This window comes from Monodelphis domestica, chromosome 3 (genome assembly GCF_027887165.1).
Source record: "Monodelphis domestica isolate mMonDom1 chromosome 3, mMonDom1.pri, whole genome shotgun sequence".
Classification (NCBI taxonomy): domain Eukaryota; kingdom Metazoa; phylum Chordata; class Mammalia; order Didelphimorphia; family Didelphidae; genus Monodelphis; species Monodelphis domestica.
Window position 1 is genome coordinate 318,555,038 of NC_077229.1, and position 23,224 is coordinate 318,578,261.

The 23,224-nt window shown below is 33.0% G+C and overlaps 1 protein-coding gene across 1 annotated transcript in view; it reads left to right on the top strand.

The window, feature by feature from the left end:
• Window positions 1–23,224, top strand: part of PREX2 (phosphatidylinositol-3,4,5-trisphosphate dependent Rac exchange factor 2) — a 421,865-nt gene that overhangs the window by 190,686 nt on the left and 207,955 nt on the right. The window contains exons 9-14 of the mRNA XM_007487009.3: window positions 2,983–3,132; window positions 4,497–4,641; window positions 5,584–5,684; window positions 12,201–12,304; window positions 13,096–13,145; window positions 19,873–19,948. Of these exons, the coding sequence (XP_007487071.1) occupies window positions 2,983–3,132; window positions 4,497–4,641; window positions 5,584–5,684; window positions 12,201–12,304; window positions 13,096–13,145; window positions 19,873–19,948 (626 nt within the window). The remainder of the gene's footprint in view (window positions 1–2,982; window positions 3,133–4,496; window positions 4,642–5,583; window positions 5,685–12,200; window positions 12,305–13,095; window positions 13,146–19,872; window positions 19,949–23,224) is intronic.

A 23,224-nucleotide genomic window follows, 5' to 3' on the forward strand; every position in this document is an offset into this window, starting at 1 on the left:
AGTAGTATGGCTGGATCAAAGGGCAGACAATCTTTTAAAGCCCTTTGGGCATAAACTTCCTGTATTTTTTAAGTGTTATGTGACTGTTTGGCAAAAATAGACCAGTAGGATTTGGAAAAACAAAACAAACACTTAACATATAACAGATTCTTAGAAAAAAATGGGTTTGGTTCCATGACAGCTGAGTAGAAAGAGTGCAAGACAGATTTTGGGAACGAAGATATTTAGCTTTTAACTGTACACAATAATGCATTTATTACCATATATTTGCATTAGTTCCCTTTGTGACTATTATGTGGTAAACACATCTTTTGAGACTTCCTGTTTTATTCTCATGTTATTCTGTTTTGTAAAACATTGAGTGTATACTCTTTTGTACATGGTTTTCCTCAATATAATTTTTGAAAAGAATTTTGTATAAAATAAATGAACTGCCAGTCTGAATGTTTATGATTAATAATGAGCTAAATCCTTCATGCAAGGCTTGGTAATGCCTTTTGGTACTGAAAATGAGAAGAATTGAATATTATTGCAATTTTACTTCTTTAGACTTTATTACTTTATTCAATTCACATAAGCACTGTGCTGGAAAGTTTTTACTACATCACATGCTTGTGTCCTTCAGTTCACATTCTCATTGGCTGCCTACATTCCCAGAGGAGATAACATACCAGGAGGTTCAGGGTTGTAGGGGTAACCTTACGGGTCTAGGTTCCTAGTTGTGTGGTTTCTATTGATCCTCATCATCCTGTGTTACACTTATCTTTTACACAAAGATAGTAAGGTGGTATGCTAAGAGTAGTTGGTACAAAACATTTTCTTCCCAAATTCCCAGGTATATTCTCCTGCAAATAAACACAACTTGTATGAGGAAGTGAACACAAACTTTGTACAATTGATTACAATTGTACCAAGGCATATATGCAAAGATCATATGTCCAGATGGTATTTTCATAATTTCTGGTTGCTGAAAGTCATTTCTTGAATCAATTTCCAGCATTGTTCTTTGGTACAAAGACTCATGCTTTTGGAAAATAACTCCTCATTCTGAAAGCTATATTTCTGGATATATCTTTGTATGTGTTTTTCTGCATTTGTTCTCAGTCTTTGCCACTCTCTGTATTCCTGCCACTCTCTTTGTCTGACTCCATCTCTACTTCCGTGTCTCAGGATGTCTCATTATTTATTTTTTTTCTGTCCCTGTCTGTCTCCCTTTACAGATTTCCTTCCTCAAGTGACCTGTTTTTCCCTAGGTGTTTGGCTGTCTTTAGCTGGATACTTTGTGTCTTATACATCCTATCTATCTGGTGACATGATCTTTGGAGTGGAAGTGTTAATGCCTTCTGGACTCACATATTTGCCCCAGATATTGCTGCACTATTTCTCTGGTACAGGCACAAGGTTTTCTCAGGGGTTTTGTGAGGCTCAAATCAGTTGATGTTTAGTTATCAGCCTACAATGGTCAGGCATCTAGTCCGGAGATGACAATTCCACACAGGAGCTAGGGTGGTGGTGCTAAGAAATGTATATGTTCACTTTTAAGTTTAATCTGCATTATTGACACTTTCTTCAGTTTTAATAACTAACTCATCAAATCAAACCCTGATTTGTTCTGATTGCCTTTTGTGAATCTTAATATTTCTCAGACTTGTGAATGTTAAAAAATTCTCAGACTATACCTTAGAACATTTGGTTAAGACCATTCCCCATTTTAAACAATGATCAGGAATGTGAGAACTTTACATTATTCCACCCATACTTAACCATACTTTAGGGGAAGATAAAGTTGTAAACTCCTCACTAAACAATGAAAAGTACTTAACCCATACTTAAAGTAAAGCTAAAACCCTTAAGCTGTGTCTATTTTTAGATCTAATACAAAAAGGTGCTAAGTACCTATGAAGGCCAAATTAATCACTAAAAGTTAAAGCAAGCTTAGCAAGAGGTGTGAGGTTTTAGTCTACTCAGGTGTGAATTAAGAATGGTTAGTCCTGTGAAAATGTCTACTGTGATTGGTAGATGTGAAAACTTAGGGGAGGTGACATAGGAGAAAATTTTCTTTAAGAGGAAGAGGTTTAGGACTGTGAGGTAATTCAGCTATGGAGCTGAATTGGAGGCTGGTCTCTGTCTCGGTGGCTGAAAGGGAATTCAGCTTTGGTAGCTGAGTTGGAGCTCAGACTAGTTGGAGTAGCTGGGTCTCTCTGAACACTAGAATCTTGCTTGGAAGGATCTTGTGGTGAGTTGATAAAAGACTGACTGATCTCTCTCTTAAGGCTTAAGCCTAGGCTGGCCTAGCCCTTTTCTCATTATTTCCTCTTACTCTCTCTCTCCCTTTTATTAATTCCTTAATTTGTATTAATTAAAATCTCCATAAAAACCCAGCTGACTTGGGTATTTAATATTTGGGAATTTTCCCATGGCGACCATTTTATTTTTGATTTTACTCAAGACACTGTCTTGAAACCATATTTTCACAGTCACAGTTTAAGGCAACCACTCTTTTATCTGCCACACTTTCCAGGTTGTAAATGCTTGCAGTGAATATTTACCAATGCACTTTCATAAGCCTGAGAGCTGGCTTGAGTACAACCCAGGTTATGATCTCCTTAATGAACTTGGAAACTGAGAATCTTCTACCACTCATCTGACTTACTGTTTATCTTCTTAAATTCTTCTCTCCTTAGAAGTGTCGTTAGCTTTTTTGGTGAGCTAATCATTCTCATTCCCTTCCCAGTCCCATCAGACGAGTTTATATCTTGTGAAGAGATGTTGGAACTATCTTCTTTATATATTTAACATTTCATTAATAGGGGTGGAAGTGGAATCCCACCTTATAGCAATTTAGAGAATATGGTCATTTAGGTTACAGGACATCTTATTATTCTTTGAAAAATTCAGAAATTCTAGATTTTGGGATGGATTAAATGACTTTCACATAAATTACATTCTATTCCCCAATTTTTAAAAATTGTTTCTTTCCAGCTGACTTCCACAGTAGTGGACATATAGTCATTAATGGTTGGAAGATACACAATACAGCAAAGAATAAATGGTTTGTGTGTATGGCTAAAACACCCGAAGAAAAGCATGAATGGTTAGAGGCTATTATGAAAGAAAGAGAAAGGCGGAAAGGTAAGTGCCAGTTGTTGGGAACTATATTTCTTTTTATGTCGTTTTATTTCTTCACTCTGACCAAAAGAGATCTCTGCTTTTTCTAAGCTACCATAGCACTTTCATTATTCTTCTCTTATAGATTTTCCTATAGTACCTATAATCTATTTACGTGTGAACTTAGCTTACCAGAATGCAAACAATTAGTGTAGTGAACCCCACATTCATTTTTATATCTCTCTTCCCAGAGTAAGTGCTTAATAAATATTGACTTGAGTTTGTAAAGTGGTCTGAAAATTAGCAATCATAATATTGCACCAACAGAACTAGTAATAATTTAAAACTCTACAATACAGCATGGTCATATATTTCATGGTTAAAATTCTTTATATGCTTCATCTTTTTATTTTTACTTTCTGCCCCTCTGAGGCAGGCATTCCATCTCTAAAACTGATCACAAAACTGTAAGATGATTGTCTTATTCCATTTTACCCATGAGGAAACTGAGGTCAAGAGAAGTTAAATGATTTGGCCAAGGTCTATCAACTAGTATGTGATTGAGCTAGGACTTGAATCCTGATCTACAGAGTCCAAATCTAGATTTCTTTCTACTATAAAATACTGCATCCTATTATAGTAGTCTTGTGATTCAGAAACCAGAAAACAGGAATGAAAGAACATTATTGGTGAAATAATCATATTGTTCTTATCTGTGCTGGAAAGACCCATATTTGTTTTTAATTAACTCTTGTTCTATCATTTTTGGGAGCCTTTTCCTTGTATCTGACAAACATCTTCATACTGTTTATTCCTAAGAGACAGGATTGAGCATTATGAGATAGCACAGTACATTCATTCTTTCATTTGTTCCTCACACATCTTTGTATGAACACCAAGCATTATTATTCCCATTTTTCAGATGAGGAAATTGAGGCTTAGAGAAATTAAATAACCCATGCTTGTACAATGAGGATGTTCTGAAGATAGTATTCAAACTAAGGTCATCCTTAGTCCAATGCTTTCTTCTATAGGAGGTTGCCCATCATGTCCCATTGTTCTGTAATATCCATTCAGTAGATTAGTAGAGGCCCATTATTTGAGAATCTCAGTGTTTTATTAAACTATGTCAAGAAATTACCTCTAGCTTATTCCTCTATAAATTTGTAGCCTGAAATGCTTCAGAATTTAAGTAGAAACATCTTTCATTATGTATATTTTTATATTGTACATATTTTTCATATATATGATTTACATTATTGTAGAAGTTTTCACTATATAAAAAGTATGTAATCTAGTTTTGATTGGTAAAGAATGACAAAAATTTATTTTTGCAATAAAAATTCATATTAGAGTTTATTTCCTTTTTTTCCCTCCATTTTTGTTAGGTTTAAAACTGGGGATGGAACAAGATACCTGGGTTATGATCTCTGAACAGGGAGAGAAACTTTACAAAATGATGTGTCAACAAGGAAATCTCATTAAAGACAGAAAGAGAAAATTGACTACCTTCCCTAAATGTTTTCTTGGAAGGTAGGTGTGATAATCTTGATTGAGTTAATGTGCTTCTTTAATTTATAAATGTATATATATACCTATATAAACACTCATTTAAAAAATTGAGTTCCAAATTCTGTCCTTCACTTCTGTTTTTCCTGAGAAAAGGCAAGCAATATGGTATCAGTGATTCATGTGAAGTCATGCAAAGCACATTTCTATATTAAGCAAAGTTACAATTAATAAATAAATGAATGAAAAGCAAGAAACCTAAAGAAATGAAACAAGTATATTCCATCCTCTACTAAAAGTTCCTCAGTTCTCCTCTGGAGGTGGATACAACTTTTCATCATGGATCTTTTAGACTTTTCTTGGATCATTGTATTGATCAGAGTTGCTAAGTCTTTCACAGTTGATCGTTATTAAAATATTTAATATGTACAGTGTTCTATTAGTTTTGCACATTTTAACAAGAGTTCAAATCAATGTTCTCAGGTTTTTATCACTAACCCTTCATTCTATTTGCTGAATCAGAAATTATATTTTTCACAATTAAGATAAATATTTAATTCTGTGTTCTATATTTATTATATCAAAGATGTTTAAATCTCTAATCATGCTGGAATCCATTGTAGTGTACAGTATAAGAAACAAGTGTAAGGAATTTACCTATTTATTAAATCTTATAATAAATTTCTCCACAATTTTTAGTTCTGTCCATTCACTCACGATAGGTCCAGAGTTCAATAAAAATTATTAAACATGGATTTGTGGTGTATCAGCATAGATATGTTTATATGAAACAGACTTGGATTATTTAAAATGATATAGAAGTAAACACATTTGGTACAAGAGCATTTTGTACCAAACATATATATTGTGAAGATCTTTTAAGTGCTTGGTGAATGCACAGTATGGGCAGGAATAAATCCACCTTTTGAATGAATATGCATTTTCCCTATTACTTTCTTCTCATAGTGAATTTGTATCCTGGTTGTTGGAGATTGGTGAGATTCACAAACCTGAGGAAGGAGTCCATTTAGGACAAGCATTATTAGAAAATGGCATTATCCATCATGGTAAATATATTTAAAAATGGATAATATCTTTTTAAAGGTTTTCAATGAGTTATTGTTTTTTGCATTTCTTTTTTTTAGTATATGTAAACATTTATTTATGCCAAAATAATATATTATACTCTTTAAAAATTTAAATGATTTAAAATAAGATAAAATAATTATATACACTGCATTATACATATCAAGGTGCAATGATTTAAAAATTTTAACTTTTTAATTATAAAGACACTTGAATAAGTATTTACAAATTTTCATTTCCTTCCATAAAAAGACATGTCTAGAAAAAATCGAAAACATATTAAAGCAATTCATCCCTATCTCTTTTCCCCCTGCTACAGGGAGTATTTGTTCAGCATTTTTTCTTCATCTTACATATTTTTTTTTTGTTACTTATGGGATCCTAAAAAGTTTTCTGAATCAGATATTAGGTAAAAAAGGATCTGAATACAATAATAGTGATTTTTTCTTTATATATTTTTAATTTTTTTCTAATAAGTCATTAATTCCAAAAGATTAATGGCAAGTAAACCTGGCTGTTACCATGTTCTAGTACTATTTCTATAACCAGTCTGCTAGTATGGAGGCAGAAACATGAGTTATGGCATTTATTTCCTTATATATAAATCCACCAGCTTCCAATCCTTTCATGCCAGGTCACTGTAATTTCTACATGCAAAACTGAATGATTGACCTCAAAACTGAATGATGTTTTGTGTGATTCAGTCATATTTTTTCTTAGAACATGGAAAATATCATTCTTTTAAAGTGATGATTTTCTGCAAGTTGGCCTTGAATTAGTTTTTCTCAAAATCAGGGTTCATTGAAATCTATTAAGATTTAGAATTATAGAAGGAAAATTACTAGATTCTAAAAGTTGATTTTCTTAAAGTTGTCTAGAAGGGTAGAATTAGGAAAGTAAGGAGAGAATTCATCAATGTGTATTTGGTCTTAACAGCTTTATTCCAAAGTAGAATAGGTAACAGGAAGCGCTATTATGTTCCCCTTCATTAGACATCTTCAAGCAATATGTGGATAACTTCTGGTCAGGTATACTTTTGCAGGGCTTCTAATTCAGATGTAATATAGAATACTTGACCTCTGAGGCCCATTTATTCCAATTCTGAAATTCTTTGACTCTGTAATTATTAAGAATTGTATTTGTATGGTAAAGATAAAAATGATAATTATTAGTAAACAAAGTGTGAGTGGGTCAAAATATGGAATATCTGTTGAAAATGAATTTCTGGTCCAATCTTTCTGAATAATTGATTTTTAGGCATTTTTTCCTACCTAACACCATTAATTTGGTATTCAGATGCCACAATTCTTTTTTTTTTTAAACATCTTGTTGACCTCTCAGTTCAGTCTTTTCATTCTCATTAAATCCTTGGTTTCTGTCTCCTGGGCTCCTGAGCACCCTTGAAAGACAGCTCCTCCTTTACAGTGAAGACTGGATTCTTTCTTGTCAGTTCCAAATTTTTGTTTCTCTACTTTCTTCCTCTACTTTTTTCAATTTTTGGAGGGATGGGGAAGCTCTCTTTGTAGCCACTATGACTTCATGAATTGTGAAAGATTTTGAAATCCTAGAGTTCCTTACCAGATATTCTAATTCCAACTGGACTCTGGTATTATAAAATATCTTTATCCTGTCTAGGAGGCAGTTAGGGATATATCTATCTTTTTTCCAAGCGCAAGGTTTGTGAATTGTGGTTAAGAATAGCATTTAAATTACCATAAACTAGACAACTCTGTCTAGGTGTGCTACCATCTTACTATATAACTACAAAAGTTATATAGTAAATTAACAAACTTAGATTAAACCTTTTCCAGATGATTAGAAGAGATCTCAACACTGTGTTTTCTAATATATATATTTCTTTGTAAGGAGAGACCTGTGTGTATTTATGTATGCTTGTTTGTGCATGTGTGTATGTTTATTATTTCTAATTTGCCAACATATTCTGTTGACAAAGTAAAAAGACCTTGACTTTACAATATTCTCATTCTGCTAGAGAATATCTGAGATTCAGTAACCATTCATTGCCTTCATTTCATATTTTAACCATTCATCAGTCCTTTGTAATAGGGCTTCTATCTAAACAACTTGACTAAAACTTCTCTCATGAAGCTTACCAGTGACTTCCCAATTTCCAAAGCAATAATTTTATTTTATATTTTATTTCCATTTCATCTACAAACTTAACTTTTGACTACTATACCCTTACTTGAAGCTTTCTCTCTTTCCTATCCATATCTCTGAATTATCTTAATTCTCATATTGATATTCTATTCTTTCTTTGTTTCTTCCATTGACTTCTCTTCATAGTCCTTTAAGACTGGCACTTTCTGTGGTTTTGTCTTCAGTCCTCTTTCTTTCTTTTTTTTTCTTTCTCTCTCTGAATATACTATCCTGTTGTAATTTTGATATATAAACAGACTTCCCAAATCTATATCTCCAACCCCAGCATCATTCTAAGCTCTAGTCTCAAATATCTAGAGGTACATTAGTTATTCTGTTTATTCTCAACTTCATTTTAAAAGAGAAAATTCATTATCTTATTCCCCATATGAGTTCTGCCTCCTGAATTCCACATTATTATTAGTAGAATCAGCATTCTGCTAGTGTTAGAGGACTCCATACTTGAAAAATTGGCTTATCTTCTATTTCTCTCTCCTCTCACCCTCTATATATAGATGCAAAGTCATATTGATTTTATTTCTTGTATCTGTCCCTACTTTCAAATTCTTGTTCTACCATAATAATCCAAATGCCCATTATCTTTCACTTTTTGTTGTTGTAGTATAGTCATTTTAGTATCTCAGTCTTCAAGACCCATTTGGGTTTTTCTTGGCAGAGGTTCTGAGAGGTTTTCCATTTCCTTATCTAGTTCATTTTACAGATGAGGAAATTGAGGCAAAAAGGGTCCAGTGACTTGCCAAGGGTCATGCAGCTAGTGCCTGAGCCTGGATTTGAATTCATGAAGATGAGACTTGTTCCAAGTCCTAGGACTACTTAAGTAACATTCAAATTGTTATAATAATTATAGTCTCTGCCTTCTTTAATCCATTCTATATACCACTGTCAGATAAATTTTCCTAAGCATAGCTCTTAGGATTCATAGCATCATAGGATATAGAAAGAAAAGGAGATTTAAAGATCTTCTAGTCACTTCTACCTCATTTATAGATGAGGAAGTTGAGAGATAAAATCACATGCCCTACGTTAGCTAGAATAATTAGCAGAGCCATAATTTGAACTCAAGAATTCTGACTCCAAATATGGTACTTTCTCTACTACACTGTATTCCTTTGCTCACAGAATTGTAATTGTTCCTCATTACCTACCAAATAGATAACCAGTCTGGGATTCGAGGCATTTACCATGTAACTGTGAGCTACTTTTCCAGCTATATGTTCTTATGTTCTCTCTAAATTATTGTATAGCAGAATATATATATTTCCTTCAAACTCATCTCTTATTTTCCTGCTTTTTATCACTTTGCTCATTTTGCTCCCTCTATCCAGAATGTCTTATATAGCCTATCATCTATGCCTGTTGAAATCCTACTCATCATTTGGGGCTCTATTCAAATGCTACTTCCTTCATAGAACCTGATTGCCCCACTCTGATCCAATCCAATCAAATCAATATGTATTAAAGGATTATTTTATACAAAGTATTATATTAGTTACTATTCATCTCTCCTACCCCTATATCCCTATAATATTTTATTTTTATAGTTTTTAATACATACTACCTCAAACTTTATTTGTGTATCTATCTTATGCTCGCCTAGCTCCCTCCGAACCAGATGTTAAGTTTTTTGAGGGAAGGAACCATATCTTTTCATCTTTTTAGATCCTCCAGACTGACTTATATTAACTGTTAAATAGGTATTGGTGAATTTGAATGAAGTGAGTCAGACTGAATTATGAACACACTGAGAGAGCAATTCATTTTCCCAAACTCAGTTGCAATATTATAGAGTTGATTTGTGGGAGCTAAAACTTTTCAGTAATGACTGCTGTTGACAGAACAGGAGTAATTTAGAATTGCAATACTTCATATTAAGTTTTCTTCTTTTTTCTCTATAGTTTATTTCAATGGACTATATATCTCTTTATCTAGCAAATCACCATTCAGAATGCCACAATGAGTTATGTTGCAGAATGTCAGGTTATTTATGTTGAAAAACAAATATTGACTTTTTTGCCAATAGAAAGTTTCTTTTGCCAAAAAAACTATCTACAGGTATTTACACTTTCCCACAAAATATACTAATCCCAACTCAGAGTTAAAAAATACATTATATGGTTTCACAATAAAAGAGTAATTACATTAGAGTATAGAAATATGAGCCAGACATGCTACTTTCATTAGTATGTGGTCCCAGCTGTGTTTCAGTGAAAATAGAATTCTTAAAATAAAGTTGAATGAACCATCTGTTTTAGAGAGAGTGAGCAAGAAAAGTTGGCTATTATTGTTATTATTCACATTGCAAATATTGCTGAGAACTTCACCAGAGGCAATGTTCAGTACAGTGGACATTGTTTTCTTGAGCTCATATGCTCTCTCTGTGGTATTTAGAAAGAGTCAGTCTCTTCCTTCTTGCTTTGTTCAACATGTTCTGAGCACAAATGCTTCAGCTCATTACATGGGAACTCAGAAACCTAATGATAATGCTACATTGTTGAGTCAGTGGCAGTACTGAGAACACAAAATCATTTTTTCACATCAAAATGGCATGAGAATTTGCCAATTAATTAACTAGGTACTTTGCTATTATATATGCTAGCAAAATAGGAAGAGGCTAGTTAGAGGTGACAGTGGTTCTATATTCAGATCTTTCTCTTGGATAAGGGTGATACACTGAAGGTGTGTAAAGTCTGCCTAGAACTTTTAGCCCACTCCTTAGAAGAGACTCAAAGTAGCTTATGATTGTGGAAAGGACTAGATGATCTCAAAATATCCTGACACAGTCACTGAGTTTTATGGTTACATTTTAAATACCTTTTGAGAATATGAAGAATAGTTGAAAAAATTTTATGGAGGGGAGCTGGGAGCCTCAGTGGATTGAGAATGGGAGGTCTCAGAGACGGGAGGTCCTGGGTCCAAATTTGACCTCAGACACTTCCTAGCTGGGTGACCCTTGGCAAGTCACTTGACCCCCATTGCCTAGCCCTTACCACTCTTCTGCCTTAGATCTAATATACAGTATTGATTCTAAGATGGAAGGTAAGGTGTTTTTTTTTTTTAATGTAATGGACATGGAGACTCAAAATACTTCTTTTTCAATTTTTTCTCTTTATTTTACATACTTCTGCCTTCTACATGCTTTAGCTTGGCCCACGGAGGAAGTGCTAGAGGTCTGGAGATGTCTGCCTGCTTAACAACATTCCTCTCTCATTTTATGTGCATTTGAGCAATAAGGAGGTCTGGATGGAATTGGGGGAAATAGATAAACCTTGAAATATTTATTTTTAGTAAACTCATCTTTGAAGTTTGATCTACTTCTTCCAAATGTACCCATATGGAGCTTAGATTCCTCAGGGATTCAGATACCTTTCTGTCATTTTGATATTTCAGGCAAATTATGAAAAGCCCTAATCTCCCATTTAGGCATGAGTTGCAGAATTCACTTAATTAAGTGATTAATTGTGTAGATTTTAAGTTCTTCACTTTGAAGAATATATTAAAATATAAATTATTTGAGTTTTGACTAAAAGTATTATATATTTTTAAGAGGGGCAATCACCATCTGAAACTAGTTATAATGGGATTATAGAGCCTGGAGAAAGAAAAGCCAAGTAGCAGTCTAGTGATTTTCTGCAATTATGCACATGAAGAAGATATATTGAAGTTAGAGTTCATCTGCCTTTAGTTTCTATTGAAGGCAGGCCAAGAAAATGGATTTATACTGAAATACGAGGCATTTAGCTTAGATATAAAAAACATTTTTCTATAGTCAGAACTGTTAAATTATGAAATAGGTTACCTGACAATATTTCATAGTATTATCTAGAGAGCTTAAAATGGGTTAGGTTATCAGGAATGGTTTAAGTGAGGTTTTCCCTAGATAGCTGATTTGAATGGTCCCACCTGGGTAAATGGAAGACCATCTAAAGTTACCTTCATTGTTAAGAAGAAGTCATTTATTGGATAAGAAGTACATAAAAAAGTAATGATCTAGCTTTTGTAGAAATATAAAGTATAGGACATTGTCCCAAGGATTCTACTGTTTTATTTACTGGAATAAATTAATGAGTTATCTGCTAATGGACTTGCAAATCACATCTTACATTTAAGAATTTTTTTGTAATTTTGTAAAAATGATAAAGCAGTCAATTAATATTTTATTCTTCTTGTTACTTAGTAAAAATAAATTGAAATTTATTTTCTCAAATTAGAAGTTCTAAACCTTATGGAACACATAGTTTATGAATAAATTCATTGGGTTATATTCTTCAAGGCTTTTATTAGCAATTTAGAATATTAATACTTTTTTGTTCTTTTAGTTACTGATAAACATCAATTCAAACCAGAACAGATGTTATATAGATTCCGCTATGATGATGGGACATTTTATCCAAGAAATGAAATGCAGGATGTAATTTCCAAGGTAATAAACTCTCTCAGCCACCTTTTTTTAATCATGAACTTACTTGTAGTGAATATCCACTGGGGCCCAATACTTTTTAAGAGACTGAAAATCACTGAGGAATTCTAGTCTTGCCAATGCCTAAATGGTATATTAGAATTAACTTTTTTCTTTCTTTTAATATTTTTGAATGCAGATTTAAGAGGCTGAATTTTTGCCTTTTCAGTAGTCCTGAAAAGATTGACAAAGTTGAATCATTCGGAATATTCTAGATGCTGGCATATGTGTATAAATGTATATATATATATATATATATATATATATATACACACACACACATTTAAAATAGGTAATAAATACAAATCAGCAATATAACAAATAAATACATTGGAACAATATTACTGCCAATGGTTTCCATTATAATTTCGCTCTGTATTCAGTTTATAGAATTACTTGAGTAAAAGAAAATTAGCAAATGTCATTGCTTTTTTGCCTACATTTATATGAAAATATGAAAACATTTAATACATTGATTTTTTTTTTATTTCAGCAGAGCATTTTAATATGAAGAAAACTTTTTACATCTTTTTTTTCTTTAGATTTTCTGTTTCTTTTTACATCTGTCAAATTACAGGATGCATTGATAATATAATTTTAATTTTATTAATTTTACTCTGAAATTCCTATAATATGGTACAATTCAAATAACTCCTAATTTTTGGGAATTCCCATTCTTATTTAAGTTAATGGATCTGTTACTGGTATGTCCTTGGAGTGACTTACTTGATCTGAAATATCTTTATTTTATGCAGGGTGTAAGGTTGTACTGCCGCCTTCATAGTCTTTTTACTCCAGTGATAAGGTGAGGCCAATTACTAAATTATCAGAAATATTTGCATTGTGCTTTCAGTAAACATTATTCATCTAGAACTGTTTCATTTTTCAAAGGTGAAAAGTTAGAATTTAAAGCAATTAGTTTAAATATTTGTCCTTATGTAGTTAACTTTTAATTGTCCTGGGGCTAATTATATAATTTTTACAGCCTCTAAATTCTTTGTTTTTTTCAAGTTATATCAACAAACAGTTATTAAGCACCTACTATGTGCCAAGAACTGTTCTAAGTGTTGGAGATATAAAGAAAAATGAAAAATATTCCTTGCTCTCAAAGAACAATGCAAGGGAAAGACAATATGCAAACAATTATGCACAAACAAGATGGATACAGGATAAATGAGAGATAATCTCTGGGGAGGGCACTAAGATTAAAGAGGACTGGGCATCTAGATTCTATGCTTTATTAAATCTCTGCACCTATAAGTCATTGGAGTTTTGTAGGTATGTAGGACAAGAGGAATCTAAATGAATAAATATTTTAGTGGTAATTATTCTGGGCCAGAACTAGCTAGCTTATATCAACCCATTCAGTCAATGCTGGAGTGTGAATGCAGTTACAGCATTTGTGGATCACTGAAATGCGTATAAATCCTTGTTGATAAAAACAAATTGCAGCATCTCTGAACCTTTGTATTCACCATAACTATGCTAGATTTTAGAAGCAGTTACAGCTGTCTCCCTAGTTAAGAACAGAAAAGACCTAAGTCAAAATGCAGCTTTCCTTGCTTCTTAGCTGTGGGGCTTTGGGAAAACCACTTAATCTCTATGTGAATAATCCGTCACCTATTATGGTAGTTACAGTACAGAGACCCTGGCATTAGGTGAAAATCCGCACAATACTGAGTCACTGAGCCAATCAGCACTCAGGATACAGAATGCAGAGCTGTTGTGGATCATCTTTCATTCCATCAGCCAATATGCATGTTGTATACAATTTCACACTGGCAAATTTGTATAGGCATTTCCATTGTATACAGTATGGTACTGTCAAAATCCGACAATATGGCAAAAACTCCATGATACAGAATTAGATTGAAAAATGAATAAACCCCACAATACGGTGAAGCCATGATAAGTGATCTGGGATATAAAAAGGGACAATTGCAAAAAGCAGCTAAGTTATTCAGTGTATGAGTGCTATGGCCTGGAGTCAGAGAGACCTTAGTTCAAATCTGATCTCAAATGCTTCCTAACTGTGTGATTCTGGTCAAGTCACTTGACTTCTGATTGCTTGACAAAAGGACCCACTGGAGAAGGAGACGCAAATCTCTTTAGTAACCTTGCCAAGAAAACTCCATGAATAGCTATGGTCCACTTGGTTTTGAAGAATCAGATTTGATTCAATGATGAAATATCTGAGAAGTATCACTGCAGGGCAGAGAAAATTCTGTTAAACTTCCAGAGCACTTGTACTATCCAGACTGAAATTTTAATCCCTATGTCCTTAGGAATAAACATGTCCAAAGGATGATTTCCTTGTGATCTTAAAGAAAAACTATCACAGCCTATATAAGATTTAAAAAATGCTCCAATTATAATGATATAACACTTTGTATACAAAAAGCATTCAATAGATGCTTCTTGACAAGCCCATCAGATAAATAATGGAAATAATTGCTCAAAACAAAGTTAAAAGCTTACTTATTTTATTTCCCTATTAGCATATATAACCAGTTCTTTCTTTTTTTCTTCAGTGTTTGTTTCCTTATAGTAATTCCTTACTTAGATAAAGAATAATTATTTTAAAATCTTATGCTTGGTAGAGTACACAAGAACACAAGATTTTTATTCAGAAAACCTGGATATGAGTTTGGGGTCTTATTTTTAAGGACTTGTTTGATCCTGAGCAACATAGACACATAGCTTATTGGACTTGTTTCCTCAATTGGAAAATGAAAGAATGTGATTGGATAACTTTTAAAGCCTTCTAGACCTTCTACCTCTATACATCTGTCAAAATTAGAATTACTTCACAGATAATGGGCTTAATTTTATCTTCTATTGATTTATTCTCTTCTGACTATTCATATCTTTTTTGAGGAAATTAGAGTGACTGCTGAACAAACAAGGTAGAGAAAATATATAAATAGGCAAATATAACTCCAATTTAAGAAGACTATTCAAATCAGTCAATCAGTAAGCATTTATTAAGCACCAGCTCTGTTCCAGGAACTATGCCAAGTTCTTGGGATACAAATACAACAATGAAACAGTCCCTACCTCTATTAAGATTATATTCATTATGGCTGTGGTTTAACACAGTTATAGTTAAATAATTTAGATTTGCCCGGATTAAAAAAAAAGACAAATGACTTAATGTCTGAGAGAGGGTATATGTAAAATAAATATAATGAATTATTATTAAGTCATTTTTTTTAGTCTTGTCTGACTCGTTGTGACCCAGTTTTGTTGTTGGTGGTTTTTTTTTTTCGTAAGTTACTAGAATAGTTTCCCATTTCTTTCTCCAACTCATTTTGTAGATGAGGAAACCAAAGCAAACCGGATTAAGTGACTTGACAAGGGTTACACAACTAATAAATGTCTAAGGACAGATTCAAACTCAGGAAGATGAATCTTCCTTTCTCCAGGCCCAGCACTACAGATTGTGCCATCTAGCTGCTCATATAATGAATAGGGATTCCCTAAAGGGAGGGAGATCACTAAATATCCTTCCTCTTTAATGAAATGATTATTGAGCTAATCCTAACAGAAATGATGGGTTTTAAGAGGTAGAGCTGAAGAAGGCATATATCAGAGATAGTGTGTGACTTCTACAAAGACACAGGCAGGAGAGGAAATGTTAAGTTCAGCAAACAGCAAATAGGTCAATTTGCCTAGAGTGTAGTGTAGGTAACATATAATCAACTTGGACATGTAGGATGGAATCAGACTGTGGAGGTCCTTCATTGCCAAACAGTCAGGTCTGATTTAATCCTTAAGACTATTTAGAAAGCACTGGAGATTTTGAAGTGTGACAAGTTCAGATTTTGCTTTAGGGATATTATTTTAGTATCTGTGTGGTAAATGTGTTGGAGAAGGAAAACACTTGAGGCAGAGACCAATTAGGAAGCTATTTCAATAATCTAATTCCAAACTTATGAATTATGGAGTTGGAACATTTGTAAGGGATGAGGTAAATATAAAGATGATGATAATAACAACAATAATAACATTTATATAACACTTCAAGATTTTATAAGCACTTTACAATTATTAGCCTATTCTCACAACAGTGCTGGGAGGTAATTACTATTATTGTTCTCATTTGACATATGGGGAAACTGAGGTTCACAGATTAAATTACTTACCTGGGTTAAAAAAATTAATGTCTGAAGTAGGTTTTGTATGCAGCTATTCCTAACTCCTGGTAAAATACTTTATTCATTGTATCATCTACTATAAGGTCATCCCTTTGAATGGTATGAAAGTGCAGATCATAGGATTTGGGAAGGTTTGATGAAATGGGAATAAGGGCATTTGAGGAGGTAGCCACTGACAATCTCAAGACTCTAGACATAAGGGAAAGTGTTGAGTATCATAAATACCCAATTTTCGAATGAGTTACTACTTTTATATCTTTTTTATTCTTTATATAGTAGTTCTATGCCAAGTCATGATAGAGTTGTTTCAAAAATAAATTCTCAGTCATTGGAAATAAAACCCAAATATTTTAATTCAAATTTTAATTTTTCTCCTGATTTCCAAACCATCTTCATGCCAAAAATGAAATGAGAAATAAGAGCTTCATTGAAGCTGCTGCTTCTTCTTTCTTCTTCTTTCTCCTCCTCTTTCTCCTCCTCCTCCTCCTCCTCCTCCTCCTCGTCCTCCTCCTCCTCCTCCTCTTCCTCCTCCTCCTCCTTCTCCTCCTCCTCCTCCTCCTCCTCCTCCTCCTCCTCCTCCTCCTCCTCCTCCTCCTCCTCCTCCTCCTCCTCTCCTCCTCCTCCTCCTCCTCCTCCTCCTCCTCCTCCTCCTCCTCCTCCTCCTCCTCCTCCTCCTCCTCCTCCTCCTCCTCCTCCTCCTCCTTCTTCTTCTTCTTCTTCTTCTTCTTCTTCTTCTTCTTCTTCTTCTTCTTCTTCTTCTTCTTCTTCTTCTTCTTCTTCTTCTTCTTCTTCTTCTTCTTCTTCTTCTTCTTCTTCTTCTTCTTCTTCTTCTTCTTCTTCTTCTTCTTCTTCTTCTTCTTCTTCTTCTTCTTCTTCTTCTTCTTCTTCTTCTTCTTCTTCTTCTTCTTCTTCTTCTTCTTCTTCTTCTTCTTCTTCTTCTTCTTCTTCTTCTTCTTCTTCTTCTTCTTCTTCTCCTCCTCCTCCTCCTCTAATATATTCTTTGAATTTTCTGAAGGAGAATTAAAGTCTTTCTCAATACTATCTGAAGTTATAATAGGGAAATAGCAGTCCTTTGGATATGTTACCTCAAGAAGATATCATCCTTTTTGGAGGGAAAATATAGACAGCTCTTTGCAAGAGAATTGTATGGGCAGGGATCATTTCAGAACAACTAATTCAGATAAGGGTAAACAGATTTATTATCTTTTCTTCTCTCTAAACTCCCTTCCTATTAAGCATACAGAGCAGACTGACAAGGCAATGCTTGTTTTTTGTGCATTTAATATATTACTTTGTATAAGAGCCTCTCAATATTTTCACTTGTCATTTTTGCAAGAGAGAAAATTCCATTTCTTCATTTTTTCTGCAGAATCAACATATATTTACTTGCTACTGACAAAAGCTCTGCATGCACAGAGATATGAGGAATGGAATAGATATCAATTCTGTGCTATTTATGAAAGTTCATTATACTTTAGCACAGGTATAACCTAATTCATATTGCCTACTATATTGAGTAGTGGGAAAGGGAGGGAGAGAATATGTATTGTAAAATGTTAAAAAATTATCAAAAATTATATCTATAAGAAATTGGGGAAATATAATTAAAAAAGAAATAAAAAATAAAGACCATGAAATATAAAGTCAGAAGGCCTGGTTTTGAATTCTGACCACTAATTGTGACCTTGGGTATGTCACTTCCAAACACTGGGATAATTTTTGTTATTTATAAAATGATGGAGTAAATGGCCCAATTTCTAAGGTCTTGAGTTCAAATCCCATGTCCTTTTAATTTTAACTATGAAAGCAGCCATATAATTATGGTCATGAAGTATTTTTTTCTGCTTGAAATATTTGAGCAGTTCCATCAAACTTCTGTTTTATCTTGAATTAATATAATTTACATGTGAGGAAATAAGAACATTTCATTTGCAATGAAAATAAATTTCTTATCATAAATTTATATTTATGTAGAACTTATCAAGAGAATTGTGTTTTATTTGGCTAGGAATTGCTGTTATTAATTCTGACCAAGAATAAATTTATGGGAAAAAAGTATAAAATAGATGGAATGAGTGATATTCATGCTTTTAGCATGTGAGAACTCAGTTTCAAATTATCTAATAATAGTCTTTTTTTCTTTCGGACATATTTGTATTCAGTGATAACTAATCTGAATTTAATAATCAGATATCAGCTACATAAGTTATTGATGTAGCCCATCATCATAACAATAGCGACATTTTATAGTACCTTGAAGTTTTCAAAATCTTTCACAGAGATAACATTAATTCTCCCTAGAATACCATGAAGTATAAATACATAGCCATATGTTTCCATTTATACACACATTTTTATTATGTGTGTATGTGTATATGTTAGCCTATGGATTTCAGTTATTTGTTTCAGATATGTTAATTTTTAATGTATTGATACAATTTTTAATAAATTGTTTTCTGACATTTTGTGATGTGTGTTCTTCCCCTTCCTCTCTTTTCTCCTCCCTCTCTGAGATAGCAGGTAACATGATGAAGGTTGTATATGTTTTTAAAGTTAAGGTTTTGGTAGTGGAAGATAGAGTAGATGATGTAAAAAAAATCATCATCTATGACAAACAGAAGATATGGAATGCTAAATGTAGACGGTAATTAGTACAGACAGGCTAAATTGTCTTCAGTTTAGCTTTAGCAATTATGGAAATAATGTTATTTTGTCATCCTTTTTTTTATCTAGGTTTATAAAATTATGAACTTGATTATTCTGCCCCCAGGGCTCTATTATGCTTGTGGTCACTCTGTCTGCATATCTCTGTGTGGGAAAGGCATAGCTGGGTATGGTAATTTCTACCATCTTTCCTGCTCCATTCTTCTGGTTTCCCTTGAGTGTGGCCTTGTATGCTTTAGTAAATGATGCTGAAAGGAGAAAGAATAGTTTTAATATACAAAGACAGAAACAAGAAGACACTTCTTTTCCTCACATGCTAAGATTTGAAGAGAATAAATATTGTTTTATCAAGGAATATACTGTTTCTTTTCAGTCTTTGATGGGAAAATAGGATAATGTAAAATAACATTTATGAACAGAACAGCAAATAGATATTCCTTATTCAATTAGAAAAATCACATAAAGAAATGGATATTGTATAATGAACACTTTTATAATTCATTTAAAATCTGCTTTGGAATGGGAAGATGCAAATCTAATCAAGATTATGTAAATATTTAAAATATCCTTTTGGATATACTTCATCTATGGAACCAATCTTTCAAGAAGTTCCCAAGCTTTTTTGTAGTATGTTGAAAACTATACAACAATATTAACCAATGCTTGCTTATGCCTTTTTAAAAAATAATTGTTGTTTTCATTTTTCTATAGGGATAAAGATTACCATCTAAGAACCTACAAATCTGTGGTCATGGCCAACAAATTGATAGACTGGCTAATTGCACAGGTAATTAGTTTGGTGTTTCTTGTTGATTTAAATGATTATAATCACTCAAGGCATCTCATCTTCTACTTCAGTACAACTTTCTAGAGGGTACAGAGGTAGCCTTTTCAATTTTTCTATTCAATGAAATAGCTGTTACTGTGCCTGGCATATATTAGGCCTTGAGTATTTATCAAATGAATGAATTTTTGAATAAAATTATGTGAACATGATTACATATTTATGTACATGGACATATTTATTATGAAGAATACAACCAAATTACTTCTTATTACAGAAAAAAGATTTAAAATTATTTAACATAAACTTATTCATGATGAATATTAAAAAGGGTAAGAAATCATGTTCTGACCTTCCTTAATACCATGTTTTATTCACTGATTTATTTTTAAAAGTTCATTGATAGTTTCTGTTTGAATTCTCTGAATCCCCATTTTCTGTTGTAGATATAATAACTGTGCCCTGATGTAATGAACATCAGCATGAAATCTTTTTAGATTAATATAAACCATGAATGGAAGATGATAGGAAAGGGTGATGTTATTTTTGTGTTTCTGTGGTTCTCAAGAGACAGATGATTTATTGTCATGTTAAAAATTGTCATGTTAAAAATATATTTGATTTTATCAGTGTTGAAAAATTGCTATTTGTTCAGAAGCCAAGGAGGAAGATGCACAAATTGAATTAAAATATGAGTTTAAAAAAATATTTTTAACTACCAAGTCTGATATCAGAAAATGATTTGATAAAACTGACATAAGTTTTAAATGAATGCATTATTTATTATCATCTTTTGTTTTTATGGGGCTCTGTCCTAACTATAATAGTTTTTATTTCTGGTTAGATGAGGTGCATTCATGGAATCATCAGATTTATTTTTTTATAGGAGGAATATGACTAAAATGCATAATTTTTTTATTAAGGTGGTTGTTTCATACAATGAAAATCTGATAATGGAACTGTCTTTTACATGAGATTTCTTAAGCAGACAATTCCTTTGTGGTCACCTACTTGACTGAACAGTGTTATTTCTTGTTGATACAAAATTTAAAAATCATGAAGCCGTACAACATGTGATTTTTTAAGACTATTCTCCAACAAGGTGTCTCCTATTAGTATGCCTGAGTATGTCAAAGTTATATAAGTATGAAAAGTGAAACATTGTAACTCACTTAGCATATTGAATGTTAACATAAAATGAGTAACAAAATATCTAAAACACAGATACTCTCCTAAAGTGTTCATCACTATTCTAGAGAATTTCCTGGGAAGAATTAATAGAAGAATATCCTATCAATAGTGTAGTTCTTCAAATGATATTGTACTAATTTTATTGATACTATAATATTACATTATGTCATCAATGAAAAACATTATTTTTTGAAAGAGACCATTGTAATCAAACTCTTTAGGAAAAATGGATGAAAAATACACAATTCTCCAATTATGATTTGGACTTAGATAATCCTCCCATTTAGTTAGTCTTTTATATCCATGATATACATTGTAGTTGGACAATCCAATAAACTCAGAAATGAATGAAGGGAGGAAATAATGCTAGATTTTACTGAGAAATTATAAATGCATTGAATGAACTCAAAATTTTTCCCTGCCACAAAATCTTTTTAACACTAATATTCTCTCATTGAAGCTTTATCATTGTGAATGATGGAACCCTAATTTCTCAAAGAAACCACAATTTTTGATGGGCCAGAATGTGGTGAGATGATGCACATGATTGATTGTAACCCATTATAAATACTGAATTGTAAAGATGGTATGAAAGACATTATTAAGGGCATCTTTAAGTAGAAAAGCAGGTAGGCCATTCATATAGTGAAGCTGAGGGTAAATAGAGAAGCTGGTAATATTATTGGAATAATATACACATGGTTGAAAGAACTGAAGATATTTAACCTGGAGAGAACACTTTGTGGAGGAAGGCAATTATTTTCCTATATTTGAAAGACTTCAATGTGGAAAAGGCATGCACTATTTTGTTTGGCCCTAGTGCAACGCTAAGAACAATAGGTGGAGGTTGCAAAGAGGCAGATAATAGGCTTGGCATTAGAAAAGCTATCAATAACTATGTGAAAAAGTGTTCCATATTATACTAGTTAGGGATTACACATTAAAGCAACTCTGAGATTTCATTTCACCCGTATCAGATCACAGAAATTGATTTTAAAAAAGAGAAATGTTTCAGACAGTGAGAAAATAGGCATATTAATTCCCCCTCTTTGACCTTCAAAATCATGTCTCATCTTGGAACTTCTCTCTGCTCCTGGGGCTTCCTCACCCTGGAACTTTTGATCTTGCCATGGAGGTCTTCTCACCTCAGAAAACCCCACCACCAAGCTTGTCCCTTTTTATCATTAGTGAATTCCTTCTAGTCCTCCATTACATTTGGGTGGAGGCAACTAGGTCATCCAAATTTTATTCATTCTCCAGATCCTGTCCATGACTTTTTGGACTGCAAAATCATACCCCAACTATTGTTGCATTCTGGAAAATCCCTTAATGGGTGGATACTCTTCTATGTATCAGAGAAATGCATAACCAGAGTGAAAATCAGACCAATCTCAGAACAAGGGAGGAGGAATAACTGTTGAGCAGTTCCATGCCTCATTGGTATATCATCCTGATTTCCAGAGAATGAGAGGTCTATTCTTGGCACCCTAGATGGATCTGCTATATTGGATTTATGGAAGCACGTGGCTAAGCGTTACACACACAATTAGCAGGAATAGAGGTTGTTATCTGCATCTTAAATGATAATATCTATATCAAAAACATCACAGATCTTTTCGAGTTATAAAATGATATTTTGTATTCTTCTGAGTTCACAGAATGTTAATGCTTACTACATGAAGCTGTACTCGTATGAGAGAATTATAGCCTCAATGATAGATTTCTAGATGTATAGCTAGAAGGTAATTTACATCTCTTTTTTAGAGAAAGATGAGGTCACATTATAGCTATCTTGAAAGATTTGAAGGATTGTCATCGGAAGAGCGATAAACCATCGTCTTACTTGATCATAATGGGCAGAATTAGGAGCAATGGGGAACTTTCAGAGGAAACAATTTAGACCTGATATAAGTAAAACTTCCTAACAATTACAACTATACATAGACTGTCTTGGGATTTGATGGGTTTTTTCTCAATAGAGGTCTTTAAGGAAAGGCTAGATGAGCCTTTGTTTGGTTCATTGAGTAAAAGGATATTTGTTTAGATGCAATTTTAACTAGATGACCTCTAAGACCGGCTCCAATTCTA